The sequence below is a fragment of the Perca fluviatilis genome, chromosome 3 (assembly GCF_010015445.1).
Source record: "Perca fluviatilis chromosome 3, GENO_Pfluv_1.0, whole genome shotgun sequence".
Classification (NCBI taxonomy): Eukaryota; Metazoa; Chordata; class Actinopteri; order Perciformes; family Percidae; genus Perca; species Perca fluviatilis.
The window spans coordinates 41,846,259-41,864,277 of record NC_053114.1 but is presented as its reverse complement, the minus strand read 5'-3'; the positions used below and the strand labels follow the sequence as shown (position 1 = coordinate 41,864,277).

At 42.2% G+C, this 18,019-nt stretch overlaps 2 protein-coding genes across 3 annotated transcripts in view; one reads left to right on the top strand and one right to left on the bottom strand.

The window, feature by feature from the left end:
• The window catches only part of LOC120555596 (calcium-responsive transcription factor-like), a 16,224-nt gene extending 11,303 nt beyond the window's left edge, over positions 1-4,921 (bottom strand). The window contains exon 1 of the mRNA XM_039794413.1: positions 4,861-4,921. The gene's annotated coding sequence lies outside the window, so the exon portion shown is untranslated. The remainder of the gene's footprint in view (positions 1-4,860) is intronic.
• The window catches only part of LOC120555595 (uncharacterized protein KIAA0895-like), an 18,905-nt gene extending 886 nt beyond the window's left edge, over positions 1-18,019 (top strand). The window contains exons 2-7 of one of the 2 annotated variants that reach the window (XM_039794409.1): positions 2,715-3,488; positions 4,227-4,370; positions 8,946-9,078; positions 12,569-12,874; positions 13,787-13,884; positions 17,207-18,018. In XM_039794409.1, coding sequence (XP_039650343.1) covers positions 2,757-3,488; positions 4,227-4,370; positions 8,946-9,078; positions 12,569-12,874; positions 13,787-13,884; positions 17,207-17,368 — 1,575 coding nt within the window. In that variant the 5' untranslated portion in view covers positions 2,715-2,756 and the 3' untranslated portion in view covers positions 17,369-18,018. Of the gene's footprint in view, positions 1-2,714; positions 3,489-4,226; positions 4,371-8,945; positions 9,079-12,568; positions 12,875-13,786; positions 13,885-17,206 lie in introns of both variants that reach the window. The other variant, XM_039794411.1, reaches the window with a different exon arrangement.

Below are 18,019 nucleotides of genomic sequence, written 5' to 3'. Positions count from 1 at the left end.
TTGAAGGTTTGTGATAAACTGAAGGATGAAGTGTTCCTTTGTGTTGAGAAAGTTCTCCTGCTTCTTAAGCTAAATACTGTATATAAAAAGCCTCTTGGATCAGCTGGGAAATGCATCGTCACAAAGCTGAATACAGGGCTGTTTTTCACCGAAAAGTTGACTTTTTAGAGATACGTGGTTCTCACAGGACTGCGACACTACAAACATATATGACGATCTTATAGACCATGATGCATTGCTGTAGATTAAACTACCAAACAGTATTTAAAAAGGAGTTAAAATGAGCACAATCTTAAACATCTACAGCCATCAAATGCAACATGAATATTAATGCAGCAGGAATATTAATCCAGAAACATCAGATAGAAGAGGAAAACACTGACGGGGGACATTATACTGCACAATGAGTACTTGAAAGTGTGAAGTCTTCTGGTAGCTGTGCCAAGACAGAGAAATCTCAATCATTCCCAATCTTACAGAGACTGAGAGTGTAGGTATATGTAAGGAGATAACATAGGCACAGGCTAATTATTGCTAACTAACATGCTAGTTAACATTAGTAATTAAACCTAAACAGCTAATGGAAGTCCAATCTGCCTGAGAGCTTCTCCTGTACTATACGGTAATTCCTCTACTGTGTGACAGTAAGTCTCGTGGTTATGACACAATCGTTAGCCTATTGTTATAAAAGCGTCTGCTACGGAGCCATAATGTGAGGTACAAGGTAATGGAGCCTTTTATACATTGTCGTGTTTCTTTAGAAATGAACAATGGACAAATAGTCTTTAAACGCTTCAGATTAGGGCTGCACGATTATGGCCAAAATGATGCGAGTACTTGTTAGCGTTAGAATGGTGCCATAGGAGCTACGCTTGCTTAGCCCCTTTGTTACTGGTTGCATGGCGTTCGACTGGTCATACGTGAACGCTATGGTCTTTCTAAACTCTTTTTAAAAAAGGTCCCATGGCATGAACATTTCACTTTATGAGGTTTTTTAACATTAATATGAGTTCCCCCAGCCTGCCTATGGTCCCCCCAGTGGCTAGAAATGGTGATAGGTGTAAACCGAGCCCTGGGTATCCTGCTCTGCCTTTGAGAAAATGAAAGCTCAGATGGACCAATCAGGAATCTTCTCCTTATGAGGTCATAAGGAGCAAGGTTACCTCCCCTTTCTCTGCTTTGCCCGCCCAGAGAATTTGGCCCACCCATGAGAGAGAGAGAGAGAGAGAGACATCATGGCTTTCAAACGAGCAAAGTGGCAGTTGGTCAAGGCCACACCCCCACCCTCCACCTTGCCCCCCCTCTCTCCTCCTCAATAGCTACAGACACAGAAATGGCACATCCTAAGGAAAGCTCATTGTGGGACTGGCTCTAGTGGCTGTAATTCTGCACCAAAGCTGAATTATGGGAAAGAGACTTCAGATACAGTATTAGGGGACCACTAAGGTCTATATAAAAGAGACTTCAGATACAGTATTAGGGGACCACTAAGGCCTATATAAAAGAGACTTCAGATACAGTATTAGGGGACCACTAAGGCCTATATAAAAGAGACTTCAGATACAGTATTAGGGGACCACTAAGGTCTATATAAAAGAGACTCTACAGTGAAAAAGAGAGAAAGGACCACTAAGGTCTATATTAAAGAGACTTCAGATACAGCATTAGGGGACCACTAAGGTCTATATAATAGAGACTTCAGATACAGTATTAGGGGACCACTAAGGTCTATATAAAAGAGACTTCAGATACAGTATTAGGGGACCCACTAAGGCCTATATAAAAGAGACTTCAGATACAGCATTAGGGGACCACTAAGGTCTATATAATAGAGACTTCAGATACAGTATTAGAGGACCACTAAGGTCTATATAAAAGAGACTTCAGATACAGCATTAGGGGACCACTAAGGTCTATATAATAGAGACTTCAGATACAGTATTAGAGGACCACTAAGGTCTATATAAAAGAGCTAGATACTACAGTACTATTAGGGGACCACTAAGGTCTATATAAAGAGACTTCAGATACAGTATTAGGGGACCACTAAGGTCTATATAAAAGAGACTTCAGATACAGTATTAGGGGACCACTAAGGTCTATATAAAAGAGACTTCAGATACAGTATTAGGGGACCACTAAGGTCTATATAAAAGAGACTTCAGATACAGTATTAGGGGACCACTAAGGTCTATATAAAAGAGACTTCAGATACAGTATTAGGGGACCACTAAGGTCTATATAAAAGCATCCAAAGAGCACCATGCCATGGGACCTTTAATAAACTGTCTGTACACTTACAAAGTTCTCAATGCTTCAGTTTACATGTAGGAACCCTCATTATGCTACCGTGGAAGTGTGGTGCTATTTTGAGCCTTATTAGTGGTATAGAAATAGGGATTTCTTTTTACTTTACCCTCTGCCCCAAAGACGTTATTAAGCCTTATAAGCTAATCAGCGGTTTGCGCCATCTTGTTTCAAGCTAGAGACCCATTCGATTAACATGAAAACATATCCTATGCGTTATTAACCCCTAGGTTCCTTGTGTGCCGGAATTGTCCTTTTAAGTACATTTAGTTGATAATACATACTTTTACTTGAGTAAATGATCTGAATACTTCTTCCACGACTGGCAGTGAGTGACTTCACAACCATTTCCCTCCACCATCAACCGTAAAAAGCAGTTTACATTAACCAGTCCGTCTTGTCCACAGCGTTGGGGCCGGAGGAAAGGCTGAGGCGTAGCGGCCGTGGTGATGGTGTTGGACTCGGGGGAAGTCTTCATGGATCAGGTTGAGGGTGAAAGCGTTGGGAGCAGCAGGGACCTGTTGGAGCCAGATGTCCGAGCGGATCCACCCAAAACCGATCCGACGCCCAGACCGACAAGGAGCAATGTTGCCAAGAAAGGTAAAGAGAGCGTGTCCCACAACGGACTTCCGGCCCAGACGAACAGCAGCCAGGTAGTACGGAGGTGGACATCATCATCGTCCTCATCGAAAGGCGGGGCCACGCCTAGACCGCCGTTCTGCCGCCCCCTCAGCCTGGAGATGACGCCCCAGCGCCTGCGAGGGTCCCTGGAGCAGATGACAGACAGGCGGATCATACAGCCTCCTTGGCGCAGTGGTTTGGCCGCCCCCTCGCCCCCAGCTCGCAGCCTGACCAGCCCCAGCCTGGGCACAGGCGGCTGGATGCGCCGCAGCGAGAGCACCTGCTCGGTCAATTATTCCGCGGGGCTCCGGGCTGGCAAGGGCCAAATGCGACCTGCCACCTCCCTGCCACACATAGCTAAGGGGGTGACGGGCAGGACGCCGACTACACCCTCCAGGCCCTGTCTGCTCGTTGCCCTCAGGCCTCTGAACCTGGAGCAGGAGAAGCAGACTTTCTTCCAGTCCGACTACAAGTACGAGCCTCAGTTTGAGTACGCACAGCCGGAGCCGAGGAGTGTGTTGGAGAAGTACCAAGAGGGCTCAGGCCTCTTTCTGGAACAGGTACAGTACCAAACATCTACTGATCACCTGTGAGTTCACATGATGGCAGTCTCGCATTGCCAGCTCCATCTCCACAGCGCTGTGGAGTAAGGTCAGGCCTCACCACAGATATATTCTGGGATAAAAAAAATAAAATTAAAAATCGCTCTGGGTTGTTAATTTCTTTGAACCAATCACAATCGTCTTTGGTGGTGCCAAGTTACAGACGCAGAGACTGTAGCTCTGCAAAATCGTCTCAAAGGAACTTGTTTTGGTGGAACATTTGCAGCCCACAAAAGAAAAACGTCACTAAAAATATTAAATGAAGTTAACCGTTGACACAATACAGTAACGTGAGCTATTTAAATTAGCTGATCCATGGTTAAACCTCATTGGCTCTTACCAGTGTATCTCTGTGTGTTCTACGTCCACAGCAACCCCACCAATCGGTCCCAAAACGTCCCAGTTAGAGAGGAAATGACCTAAACATACTCTTTGTGAATCTTTACAATCTTTCCCTGAAAATAACAAGCAGGCCTGACAGGCACCATCCAAATTTTCTTCAAAACTTGACATTTTCAGCGTGTAGCTTGCTGACTCGAAATGTGTTGTTGTTGTCCGAAGCGAAGGGATTATGAGAACGGCAACACACCGAGAGCGGAAGGAGAGGGACATCACGTGCGTGATGTCAGGCAGTTATCCTGGAAATGTACTACAGTTGATCCAGACTAACGTGATGGTGTTTCTGTTCAACTGCAGGCGGTTGGTATCATGGAGTGCGTCCTAAGGAAGTTTGGCTCCTATGAGGACTTTGAGGAGGTGACGGGCGGCAGCATCCTCCCTAAAAGTCAAGTTTGGGCGGCTGTACGCAAATATCTGCAGAAAGAAGGCTGCGTGGGAGAGGTGAGTGCCCCAATCAATCAAGTCCAATCAGATACACAACAACTCCACACAAAAAAGTATAAATACCTAACTCCAACAACTTGCCACTAACCCGAACTGACTGGCACTAACAACCTTCAATTCCCCTCAAAATAACTGGTAAGTAACCATAACATAGCCCACAACATCACCAGTCTACTTTCCCACTAAACCAAACAATAGCTGCGGTCTGCCACAGGCAGTAGCAACAAACATGCTCAATATGGGCCAAATTACCAATTAGGCTAAATTAGGCTTAAACTAATTTACTCCTTAGACGAGCTCCCACTTGTCACAAACCGGCTCAAAGCATCTGACAAAGAGGGGAGTCCAGACAGGTTAAAGTGCCAATGAAAGGATAACTATTTACAAAAAACATGAGGTGTGGTGAGTAAATAGTATCAGTGGTGTGTGGAAGGTATGGATGAGTGAGGAATGTATGGAAACTGCAACAAAATTGGCAAAAACGAACCCAAAACCAGGAGATGTGGAGCCTTGGAGAGCGACTAACAGAATGTGACATGGCATGTAGATGTAGCCTTGGTTGAGGCGTCTATTGAGGCCTACCCAGGTGTCAGCCCATTAGCTAATTAACCCCTCCCAAACTGACAGCTCCTGTTTGAGTTCTTTTTTATGGAAATAAAAAGTTAAACTTTCTCTGATGTCAGCTTGTTAAATGTGAATATGTTCTAGTTTCTTCTCTCCTCTGTGACCGTAAACTGAATATTTTTTGAGTTGTAGACAAAACAAGACATTTGAGGACGTCGTCTTGGGCTTTTTGGGAAACACTGATCCACAGTTTTCATAATTTTCAGACATTTTTAGAGACCAAACAACTATTTGACTAGTCGACAAAACTTGACTTGTTGTTTTGTAAAATGTATTCAGTGTGGGCAGTTTTAATCCTGCATGGTAAAGTTGTTGGTGTAGGAGCCACATATTATTTTAGTGATAACATATTTGTTTGCGTCACCTGTTCACCTGTTTTTTTTGGGCTGTGACAGAGAGTGGGTGAGCCTGGGAGCGAACGCTTTCTGTTGACCGCCGCACTAACGCGCTTATTTCGACTCACAAGGTAACTTTACATTTGGTAACTGCAGGTTACCAAATGTAAATGTGTAAATGTGTGGTTGTATTTTACATGTGGAGGAATAAATCATTGCAATACAATCTTGAGTGCGTCACAGTGTGCTTATGCCTCCCTCACTCCGGATTTCCACTGAATGCAGAACGTCTGCGGACCGGCTCCGCTGCGTGTCTGCTGCGTGCTCCGCTGTCCGTCAATACCCACCAGGTCCGGATGTGTTGCGGCACGGCTGCGGCCATGACTGACAGCTGAAGTCACGAGGACCCACGAAATCTCTCGAATTCACGTAGAATAGAACCACAAAACCACCACCAGTTAGTTTCCATCCAGAGGAGTAAAGGGGAAACAGCTCTGTGCCGTGTCTTCAAGGTGTGGTGCAGGGAAATATGATCCGCCGTGAGCACGGTGCATTTTATTTTGAAAATTAACCGGATGTTTTATTTTGTTTCCGTGCTCGACTTCCTGTCCCGCACTATCTGCCGTGTGCTGAATTGCCGCGGAGCTCTCCGGCGTCCGTCAACAATAGGAGCTCTGCGTATCAGCTCCGGAGGGCTGCGGATCGCCGGAGCTGTGCCGGAGTCGGAACGCAGCCGTTCTGCAGCCGGTGGAAATTGTGGGTCAGTGTTTAGTCCCTCGTGGAAGCACTTTGTTGGACCGCTTACAGCCGCAACAGTTGGTCCAATGGTCCAGTGTAACGCTTATCGGTTACATTTTCTAAGCACAAACGGACGTTTGGAAAAACAGAAAAATGGGTTCAAATATCCAATTTTTTATTTTTTTTCCACCTTGACAAAAAAAACTGTTTTTCCAATTTTCAGTTTTTTATTCAGAGGATCAAAAATTGAGAAAATTTACAAAATTGCGTCTGAGCTCCAATTATTCAATACTGCCATGGTATTCTCTCCCTCGTTCCCCCTAGCTACGCCCCGCCCCCCCCACTCGAAACCATCAGTTGCACCTCTGACCCCCAAAGTCTGTCAGTTTTTCATTTTGGTCCCTATGCAGTTGATGACCTGCATATTCCGCAAAGTAGAGGGAGAGAATACCATGGCAGTACTGAATAATTGGAGCGTATTGCGTATTACGGAGCTGATTTCAACTGCCAGTGTGAAGGCGCCGTTACATTTTTTGAACGCATCCGGATGACCAACTGACACGATTTTTTTTCGCACCGCACTCGTTCGGACCCGGTTCGGACCCATTCGCCATGCGGTCTGTGAATCTCCACAGGAAATGAATGACATCCGGTCGTTTCGAAGCCGCATCGGAGCTGATTTCAACTGCCAGTGTGAAGGCGGCGTCATTCAGAGGCAGTTGATTGTGTTTACCCTCCTTCTGCCTGGCCCTGTCCCCCAGGCGTCTGCTGAAGTCCCCCGCTAACCTTCCTGTTTGTTTGATGCAGCGCCGCGTGAACCTGCACACGCGACCACTAACTCACAAACACGGCCCAGCGAAGAACACGTTTCAAAGTACAGTAGAGCTGAAACAATTTGTCGATTTTAATGAGCAAAAAATGCCAGAAAATTGCAGTCGCAGCTTCTCAAATGAGAGAATGTAATCATAAACTAAATTAAGTCTGCAACTAGCGATTATTTGCGTTTCATCAATCAATCTGCCGATTCATTTCTCCATTAATCGATGAATCGTTTGGTCTATAAAATGTCCATTCCAGTTTCTCAAAGTCCAAGGTAATGTAAGGTCTTGTCTTGTCAGTTCAAAATCCAAAGATGTTCAGTTTAATATGATATAAAACAGAAAAGAGCAGGACAACTCTCATTTGAGTGACTGAAAAAAAGCATTTTCTGCTATTTTTGCATGAAAAATGACTTCAATTAATAATCAAAAAAGTTGCTTTTTCTATCGATCGACTTATTGATAAGTCGACTCATCGTTGCAGCTCTAAACTATAAACTTTTAAGTTTTAGACTGGTTGGTCGGACAGAACAAGCACCTTGACACTTTGAACTTGTTTCTGAAGAAGTTAAACCTGTCAAGTGACACGGCAACGATCCCACAGTGTGTAACAGTTAATATTGTCCTAAGGTGGGGAGCGTTTGTTCAGTCAGTCTGTTCAATCTAAACAGAAATGTACAAAGTGTAACTGGGTGTAATCCAATCAGGAAGAGGATGAGGGAAATGTCACTGATGGTGATGATGGGTGGTGTTTGAGTGACTTGGCTTTGGTGTCTTCATGTCACTGGTTTTGTATTATATTTTGTATTGTTTGTTGTTTTGTGTTTTTTATGTACTTTTTATCTATGCAATGTTGTGGAGTGTTTCCCCTCGGTTTGTGGAAGACTTAGGTGCATGTTTATTGCGAGTGTGTTTTAGGGGTCCTCCCTCAAGAAAATGTGCAATTTCACATCATTTTCAAGTACCTTGGGGTCTTGTTCGCGAGTGAGGGGACAATGGAGCGGGAGATTGGTCGGAGAATCGGAGCAGCATCACATTTGCTTTATCGCACCGTTGTGACGAAAAGAGAGCTGAGTCAGGAGGCAAAGCTCTCGATCTACCGGTCAGTTTCTTTTCCTACCCTCACCTACGGTCATGAAGGCTGGAGGTCATGACCGAAAGAACGAGATCCAGGGTACAAGCGGCCGACATGGGTTTCCTCAGGAGGGAGGCTGGAGGGAGGAGGGAGGGAGGCAGACTTGCCCGGAACAGCAGCAGTGGCGGCAGTTAAACGAAGAGGAGCTGAAAGGCTTAGGTGAGGAGAGAGATGAGGTGGTAGTGGGGATGGTAAAGTTATGAGGGGTGATGAGAAAGGCTAATTTGTGAGGCCTCACAGGTGACTGGAGAATTTGACTCCCTTAGAGATAGGGTGAGAAGCTCAGTCATCCGTGAGGAGCTCGGAGTAGAGCCGCTGCTCCTTCGCGTCGAAAGGAGCCAGTTGAGGTAGTTTGGGTGTTTGGTAAGGATGCCCCCTGGGCGCCTCCCTAGGGAGGTGTTTCAGGCACGTCCAGCTGGGAGGAGGCCTCAGGGAAGACCCAGGACTAGATGGAGGGACTATATCTCCACCCTGGCCTGGGAACGCCTCGGGATCCCCCAGTCAGAGCTGGTTACTGTGGCTCGGGAAAGGGGAAGATGGATGGATGGATGGATGGATGGATGGATGGATGGACTTTCATCATTTTGGACCGTTCTTATCACCATATCTGTGTCTAAAACGTTGGAAAAGCTAGAGCAGATAATAAATAAATAACACTCAAATATCTTAAAGACAAAACTTGCTAAAGAAGTCCACTGGGGACCAACTACAATCATTAGATCTTAGAAAAGTCTTTTAGTTACAGTCATTCGGCTAAGGCGATGCCCAAAAGGCCTCGGGTGCTGCACCTAAGCCTTATAATGGCGGGGAAATCCCTGTTGTCTATCAAGGCAGATTTCAAACCACCTGCCTTGGTTGTAAAGCACTTTGTGTCAACTTATGTTGTATAAATAAAGTTGGCTTGACTTGTGTGTGGTTTCAGGTGGTGGTGCGTCTGTCTGACGAGCTGCTGTCCCAGGCGGTGATGGTGGTGGAGAGCTGCCGTCCCACTCTGACCATCAACCTGGCCGGAGCTCGCCAGCACTGGCTGGAGGGGATGCTGCGGCACGAAATCGGTACGCTGCCGCTCACGCAGACGTATGGAAGCAAATGAGAGACATAAGTATTTACATTTTAACAGCCACTGAATTTAGGTGTCCTGAATTCACCTCTTTGGAATTACGATATGAAAATGTCTTGATTTGCAATTTCAAAAGCTGAATTTGAATACATATGTTTTTTGAATGGTCACATATTCAGATCCAAAAATTCAGGTTTAGAATTCAGAATTAAAAAGAAAAAAAGATTCAGGCTGCTTAAATTTGATTGGTCGAATTCAGATCAACAAATTCAAATACATCGTCAGTCAAAGTCAGTTGGTCCTGTCCTGGGTAGCCCGGATGTTGCTATGTGAATTATTTCATCTTGAATTTTTGGGATCTTAATTTCACTAATTGAATTTGAGCAACCATATACATTTTTTGTATATGTGTTTGGACTAAATTCGTGACCATTGGAAAAAAAATAATAATAATTTAAAATTCAGCTTTTGAAATTTCAAATCAAGAAATGTCATAATCAGAACAAATAAATTCAGATAAAATATTTCAATATTAAGGATTCAGTGGCTGTTAAAGTGGTCATATTAGGCTTTTTGGCTTTTCCCCTTTCCTTTATTGTGTTATATATCTTTTTGTGCAAGTTATAGGTTTACAAAGTGAAAAAGCCCAAAGTCCCCCCACCCAAAGGGACTTACCATCTCCAACAGAAAAACACTGTTCACCAACTGCTCCAAACAGCTCTACTGTAGTCCAGCCTTTACTTCAGAGACAGACATGGTCACTTTGTAACACACGTTATAATGCTCGCTATAATGCTAGCAGGGCACGCCCTCATACTCTGCTTCTGACTGGCTAGTAGTCCTTACCTAGGTACTGTCAGGGCACGCCCTCATACTCTGCTTCTGACTGGCTAGTAGTCCTTACCTAGGTACTGTCAGGGCCCGCCCTCATACTCTGCTTCTGACTGGCTAGTAGTCCTTACCTAGGTACTGTCAGGGCACGCCCTCATACTCTGCTTCTGACTGGCTAGTAGTCCTTACCTAGCTACTGTCAGGGCACGCCCTCATACTCTGCTTCTGACTGGCTAGTAGTCCTTACCTAGCTACTGAGCATGTGCGACTCCCAACAAAGATGTAACAGAAGTGAGATGTCTCACTCTGTAGCTAAAACAGAGAGCTCAACACACAGGGTGAAAAGAGGAGCTGCAGCAATGTGCAGTACAACAAAAATATGGTGTTTTTTGAAAATAAAACCATGTAAACCTATTCTGATATAACCTCTAAATACAATTATGAACCTGAAAATGAGCATAATAGGAGCATGGTTCAGCCGCATTTTATCACATCTGAATCCATTTTGGTTATAACCGGGGCCACACGGAATCTGCAGACGCAGAATTGTACAAATGTTTTTCACAGATTTTAAACAAATTTAAAAAACAAATTGAATAAAACACTTAACACATCGCCACCCCAAGCCAAAAAAACTATCCGCTAAAATCCGCAGATTTTCATTCTGGATCACCGCTGAAACCTGTAACTTTGCTTATAATGTTAGCATGCTGATTTTCAAGTCAAGTCAACTTTAATGTCAATTCTGCTATATATATATATATATATATATATATATATATATATATATATATATATATATATATATATTTTATATATAATTTCAATTGCTCTATCTATATATATATATATATATTCAATTTCAATTATTTTTAATTGCTCTATATGTCTATATATATATAAAATAATTGAAATTTAAAAATATATATATATATATATATATGACATATAGAGCAATTGAAAATAATTGAAATTGAAAATATATATATATGTATGTCTATATATATATATATATATATATGTATGTGTGTGTATATATATATATATGTATATATGTATAGACAGACAGACATATATAATATAGCAAGTATAATATAAAAGATAAGTAAAGTAATTTTATAGTATTATTTATTATTGCAGTATATGAAATAACATCGACGCGTCTGACCTAAAACTTGATACATGTTTAATCATGACCTAAATCTTTAAAATGTAAAATTATTCCACAAAAAAATAAACAACAAACTGATCTGATTGTTGAACGTCGGCGAATAATGACGGCGGCTCTCGGAAGTTTGATTCAGAGGGACAGACAACCTGCGTCTCGCAGCAGCCACTAAAAATACTGTAAAAACTGTAGCCTTGCGGTACATGAATAATATTACAATACATACAAACAAGGCTGAGCGTCTGCAGCCACGTAAACAGCTCTGTGAGGTGGTAATGCTCATCTAAAGGAAGCCAAACAATAAGACGGATCACGGTCTGAGTGGTCCTTTTGTGGCGCCTTCATCGTTTGAACGTGACATCACAGACTCCATGGTCACATGATACTACAGTCATGGTAACATGATACTACAGTCATGGTAACATGATACTACAGTCATGGTAACATGATACTACGGTTTAGTTTCAAGCCGACTGACACACGATCCAGCTGTGCAGCCTGAAGCCACAACACCTTGTTTCTTCTGTTCCTCCTTTGTGTGTTTCTCGCACGGTAATTACCACGGACAAAGACACCGGAGAGTGAAGAGTGAAGTATGTGTACAGTGTTTCCAACCGATTAGGAAGCAACTTGTGGCGGTGGGTGGGTGTCACCCCATGTCGGGGGGGTGGGGGGAGGAGAGAGAGAGAGAGAGAGAGAGAGAGAGAGAGAGAGAGAGAGAGAGAGAGAGAGAGAGAGAGAGAGAGAGAGAGAGAGAGAGAGAGAGAGAGAGAGAGAGACGCACGCACGCAGTTGGATGCTGTCCTCCCCTCCTACTTCAATGCCTTTATTAACATACGGTGATCTTTTAGTAAGAGACCACACACACTCAAAAACCATAAAAATATAATGAAGCATCTTTTGTTAACGCTGGCGAGAGCATCATGTTTCACTCGGCGCTTCATCGGGATCATGAAAATATACAATAAGGGCCCAAAGCTCCCGTTGCGTTCATGTCCTATCAGAGTAATCGTAACTACGAGTTTTATGACTTGGAAATTGAGTTAATGTACACAGTTTATGTATGGATTAGTAATATGCCATGGAGGTGTGTGAAATAGGCGAAGCCACCTCAGATAATCAAAAAATATATTGCAAATGTTATTAAAAACGAAACATAAAAATACCACGGAGCAATACACAAATAATTAACAAATATACTCCAAATAAATGAAAAATAATATAAAAACAAAACACGTTGAAAAATGTAATAATAATTCAAAAAAAATGAAAGAAGGAAATATAATAATTAGATAAAATAGAAGGAAAATACATCAATGAAAAATAATATAAAATAAAACAAATTCATGAAAAATGTAAATGATCAAAATAAAAGGAAAAGAAAATAGCTGAAAATGAATATATAATAATGATCAGATAAAATAGAATAAATACAAAGTAAGATATAGTGAGATTGATATTCTGCGGTTGTTAATCGTGTCCTCAGGCACACATTACCTGCGAGGGGTGAACAACAACCTGCAGCCGTGGTCCACCGCCGAGGGCAGGAAGCAGTTCGGCCTCAAACCGGCCAATCCCACGGAGGAGGGCCTGGCCAGCCTGCACAGCGTGTTGCTACGGAAACAGCCGTACCTGTGGCGCGCGGCCCTGCTGTACTACACGGTGTACCACGCCACCAGCATGAGCTTCAGCCGCCTCTTCAGCCACATCGCCCGCTTCGTCCAGGACCCCGACGTCCGCTGGGAGTACTGCCTGAGAGCCAAGAGGGGACAGACGGACACCTCGCAGCCAGGTGGACACACACACACACACACACACACACACACACACACACACACACACACACACACACACACACACACACACACACACACACACAGAAAACATATATTTATACATACACACACACACACACACACACACACACAGAAACATATATTTATACATACACACACACACACACACACACACACACACACACACACACAGAGAAACATATATTTATACATACACACACACACACACACACACAACGAAACATATATTTATACATACACACACACACACACAGAGAAACATATATTTATACACACACACACACACACACACACACAGAAACATATATTTATACATACATACATACACACACACACACACACACACACACACAGAGAAACATATATTTATACATACATACACACACACACACACACACACACACACACAGAGAAACATATATTTATACATACACACACACACACACACACAGAGAAACATATATACACACGCACACACACAGAGAAAAATACACACACACACACACACACACACACAGAGAAACATATATACACACACACACACGCACACACACAGAAAAAACACACACACACACACACACACACAGAAACATACACACACACACAGACAGACAGAGAAACACACAAACACAGACAGAGAAACACACACACAGAGAAACACACAAACAGACAGAGAAACAAACACACACAGACAGAGAAACACACACACACACACACACACACATCCTGTTACAGTCCCACACAAGCTCTCTGCCATAAAATGTACGTTTATGACAAATAATACATCATTGTGAAAACTGATAAATAAAAGTGAGAGCTTTGAGTGAGTAAACCAAAGTGTTCCAGTGTTCTACAGTAAGTCCATAAGTCGTGTGTTTGGCTCTCAGGTTGCTTCAGTAAGGACCAGGTTTATCTGGACGGGATCCTCCGAATCCTCCGACATCGCACCACCATCGACTTCAAGATGTTGACTTGTTTGGGCAAGGTCAGTGTCAGTACCTTCAAATAACAAGAGACTAGGTGCAAAGAAACCACTGCATGCATGCCTAATGCCTAACATTAAACCGCTGCACTAATAGTCAAAAAAATAAATAATATATATATATATATATAACTAATGCCTAACATTAAACCGCTGCACTAATAGTCAAAAAAATAAATAATATATATATATATAACTAATGCCTAACATTAAACCGCTGCACTAATAGTCAAAAAAATAAATAATATATATATATAACTAATGCCTAACATTAAACCGCTGCACTAATAGTTAAAAAAAAATATATATATATATAACTAATGCCTAACATTAAACCGCTGCACTAATAGTCAAAAAAATAAATAATATATATATATAACTAATGCCTAACATTAAACCGCTGCACTAATAGTTAAAAAAAAAAATATATATATATATATATATAACTAATGCCTAACATTAAACCGCTGCACTAATAGTTAAAAAAATAAATTATATATATATATATATATATATATATATATATATATATACAAAATAAGCAAATCATGTAAATGTCTCGTCTGCTTGTTTTGAAGTATTTTAACGTAATGCAGCCTGTGGTACAGGTTAAAGAGGTTTCTAGTCTGAGCTCAGGGAGATATTGGGCAGCTTCTGCCCCCTGCAGGCCGCTTTAGGTAAAGAACCGGGTTTCTGGTGAGAGCCACAACTTCCTGATCTGTTGATTCAGAAAACTCTGTGATGGAAAAGGTTTTTTAATAAAAGAATAAACGGTGAAGCGGTCAGATTCAACCTGCTGTCACTCATGTCTCTGTGAGGCAGAATAATATAAAAATAATAAAAATAACACCTTTTTAAAAACATCAGCTCACAAAGTGCTTTAACAGAAGATACAAAAGCATAAACAAAACATATAAATATACACAGCACATCAGTACACATAACTATACATACACAACATAAGATGGGGCAGCTCTAAAGGACAGGAAGGAGAAAAAAGAAAATTCCCGAGTAGATCGACGAGAAGTGGAAATGGCGAAGACAAGACTGGATGGATCAGAAACGTCTCCCTTCTAACTGACTGGATGATGTTTACATGCACATAATATTCCAGTTATCATTTTGGACCGTTGTTATCACCATATCTGTGTCTAAAACGTTGGAAAAGCTAGAGCAGATATTAACTACATAACTCCCAAAAGACTAAAGACAAAACTTGCTGAAGAAGTCCACTGGGGACCAATTACCAGGGATGCACCGAATCCAGGATTTGGCCGAATATTGGACATGGAACTGGTGAGCAGAACAAGTTGTTGTTTGGCAGTACTTTCAGTCAGAAGAAGGCCATTCAAGTCCAGCTACATGTTCAATCTGCTCAATGCTGATTGGTCTGGTGGTGGCGAGGACCCTAAACTATACACAACATGGCCGCTGTTACAACATCTGGTATCAAACCTCTGAAAGAATACGAGTTGTGCATGAAGGAATCTCCAGACAGCAGCCAGAATGCAGCAACTTGAGGTACGGCAAAGGAAGGACAGTCCCTGTTTACTTCATTCATGTGTTCACTGGGTTCATGGACTGAGGATGGGAGGAGGAGTCAGCCGAACCCCCAAAATATCTGGATTGGGTGCATCCCTACCAATTACCATCATATTACTTACAATTAGATGTGAGGAAAGTCATTTAGATGCTCGCATTGATTTTACATTCATTGGGTTTGGGTGGAAAACCCTACACACACACACACACACACAAGTCTGTATTACTATCTTTGTGGGGACATATCATTGACATAATGCATTCCCTAGCCCCTTACCCTAACCTTAACCATCACAACTAAATGTCTAACCTTAACTCTTACCCTAACCTTAACCATCACAACTAAATGTCTAACCTTAACCCTTACCCTAACCTTAACCATCACAACTAAATGTCTAACCTTAACCCTTACCCTAACCTTAACCATCACAACTAAATGTCTAACCTTAACCCTTACCCTAACCTTAACCATCACAACTAAATGTCTAACCTTAACCCTTACCCTAACCTTAACCATCACAACTAAATGTCTAACCTTAACCCTTACCCTCACCTTAACCATCACAACTAAATGCCTAACCTTAACTCTTACCCTAACCTTAACCATCACAACTAAATGTCTAACCTTAACCCTTACCCTCACCCTAACCATAACCTAATTCTAACCCTAATCCTACAACCAAGTCTTAACCCTCAAACAGCCCTTTAAACTCGTGGGGACCAGCATTTTGGTCCCCACGAGGCTGTGCAGACCCCACAAGTATACTGTAGTCCCTGGTTTTTGGACCCCACGAATGTAGTAAAACAGGTACACACACACACACACACACACACGTGCGCTCCTTTCTGTTTGTTTTGCATTTACACAGCCAGGCCTGTATATTAACACCAGATATATTTTTATTTCTTTTAGCACACAGAAAACGTAGTGCTAGGCAGGTGACCGTGAGGAAATATTGGCTGAATTTGACAGAAAGTGTATTAGATTAACATCACTTACTAATAAACCTTTCACCCTCCTTTTGTCCTCGGCTCAAATTTGAGTTTCCGCATCAGAAATTTGGGTTTCTTTCAACCAAATTGCCCCAAAATATAACACGGATGGTTCCATACAACGCTCATCGCAGGTCAAATTTAGGATAAATTCACTACTTTCATTGAATTTTGGGTGTTTTATTCAATTTTTATAGCATTTGAAAAAAACTATGAAATCTCTCCCTTTCTAAACAGTGTCCTGACTAAACTGTGACGGTCTATGATTGTCCCCTAAATCGTAACTGTTTGTCAAAATAGTTCGTTTCAGATTTTTTTAACTCAAAAATGAGGTATAATTTCATATAAATGAGGTTTATTGATCATGAATTCTAAAAAAAAGTATAAAACTAGCGGTAACAACTTGATGTTTGTGGTGAATTCGGTGGTAGTGGGGAAAAAAAAGCAAAAAAAAAAAAAAAAAAAAAAAGAAAAAAAAAAAGGGAATCTTGAAAAAAAATCCCCAGAAACATAAAAAAAAAGCACTTAATTAAAATTTTATACCTGGGGGTACAACAAGTTGCATGGTGTTTGGTGTTTTAAGCCCCCAACGTTGTCTTCCAGGCAACGCTACCTGGAAGGCACTAGGATTAGGCAATGGTTAGGGTTGCCTTGAAGTCGACGTTGGGGGCTTAAAACCCCATCGAGCGAGTTGCATGGTCAACGGGAAGACAACACAAGGGTTAAGGTCAACTTCTGTCTTCTGTTTCCCTCCATTGTTGAACCTTCTTCTTCTTCTTCACCTCTTCAGGTGTCTTTTGAAGACGTGGAGAGGCTGCGTCATCTGGCGGTGCTCCCCCGGACCAGAATCCCGCACTTCATGCGAGACCCGGAGCGTTACCTGCGCTACCTGGACCACATCGTCGCCGTCAACGAACTGGACGACGCGACGCTGCGACACCTGCTGCCCTGACCGCCCTCCTCCCGGCAGGAAACGGACTGTAGCGCGGTGCGTTTAATGCCGTATAAAACCATCCAGTATTACCCAATGCTTTACTTGTACGAGCAATTTAGTTTTTTGTAAAACTTGAATGATAACGAACAAAAAGGGACGTACACACTAACACCTCTTTCTACATCTCCACGTTTTGTTTTGGCCTCGTGCATGCCCCCCCCCCCACTCGCCGTTCCTCCTACTATGAAGTTACCTCAATACTGCGACTCCGCGATGTAACCGACACGATCTATGTAGACTCCCTCCTAACCACTGCATCCAGCTGACACCTCGCGTACAGAATCAAACATAATCTCATGCTTTATTTATGCAATTATTTAAGTATTGTTTTTTTTGTTTTTTTGAGAGAACAAACTGAATGTCTCTGGTATTAGCTTTATACCTTTTTATTTTAGACGACATTGTTTTTATTGCCTTAGATTGCATTTTTTAAAAGGGACACCAAGGACACACATTTCAAAAACTCCGGGGGAAGTTGTAGCTGAGACCATGAATCTTAAAGGTCCCATGGCATGAAAATGTCACTTTATGAGGTTTTTTTAACATTAATATGAGTTCCCCCAGCCTGCCTATGGTCCCCCAGTGGCTAGAAATGGTGATAGGTGTAAA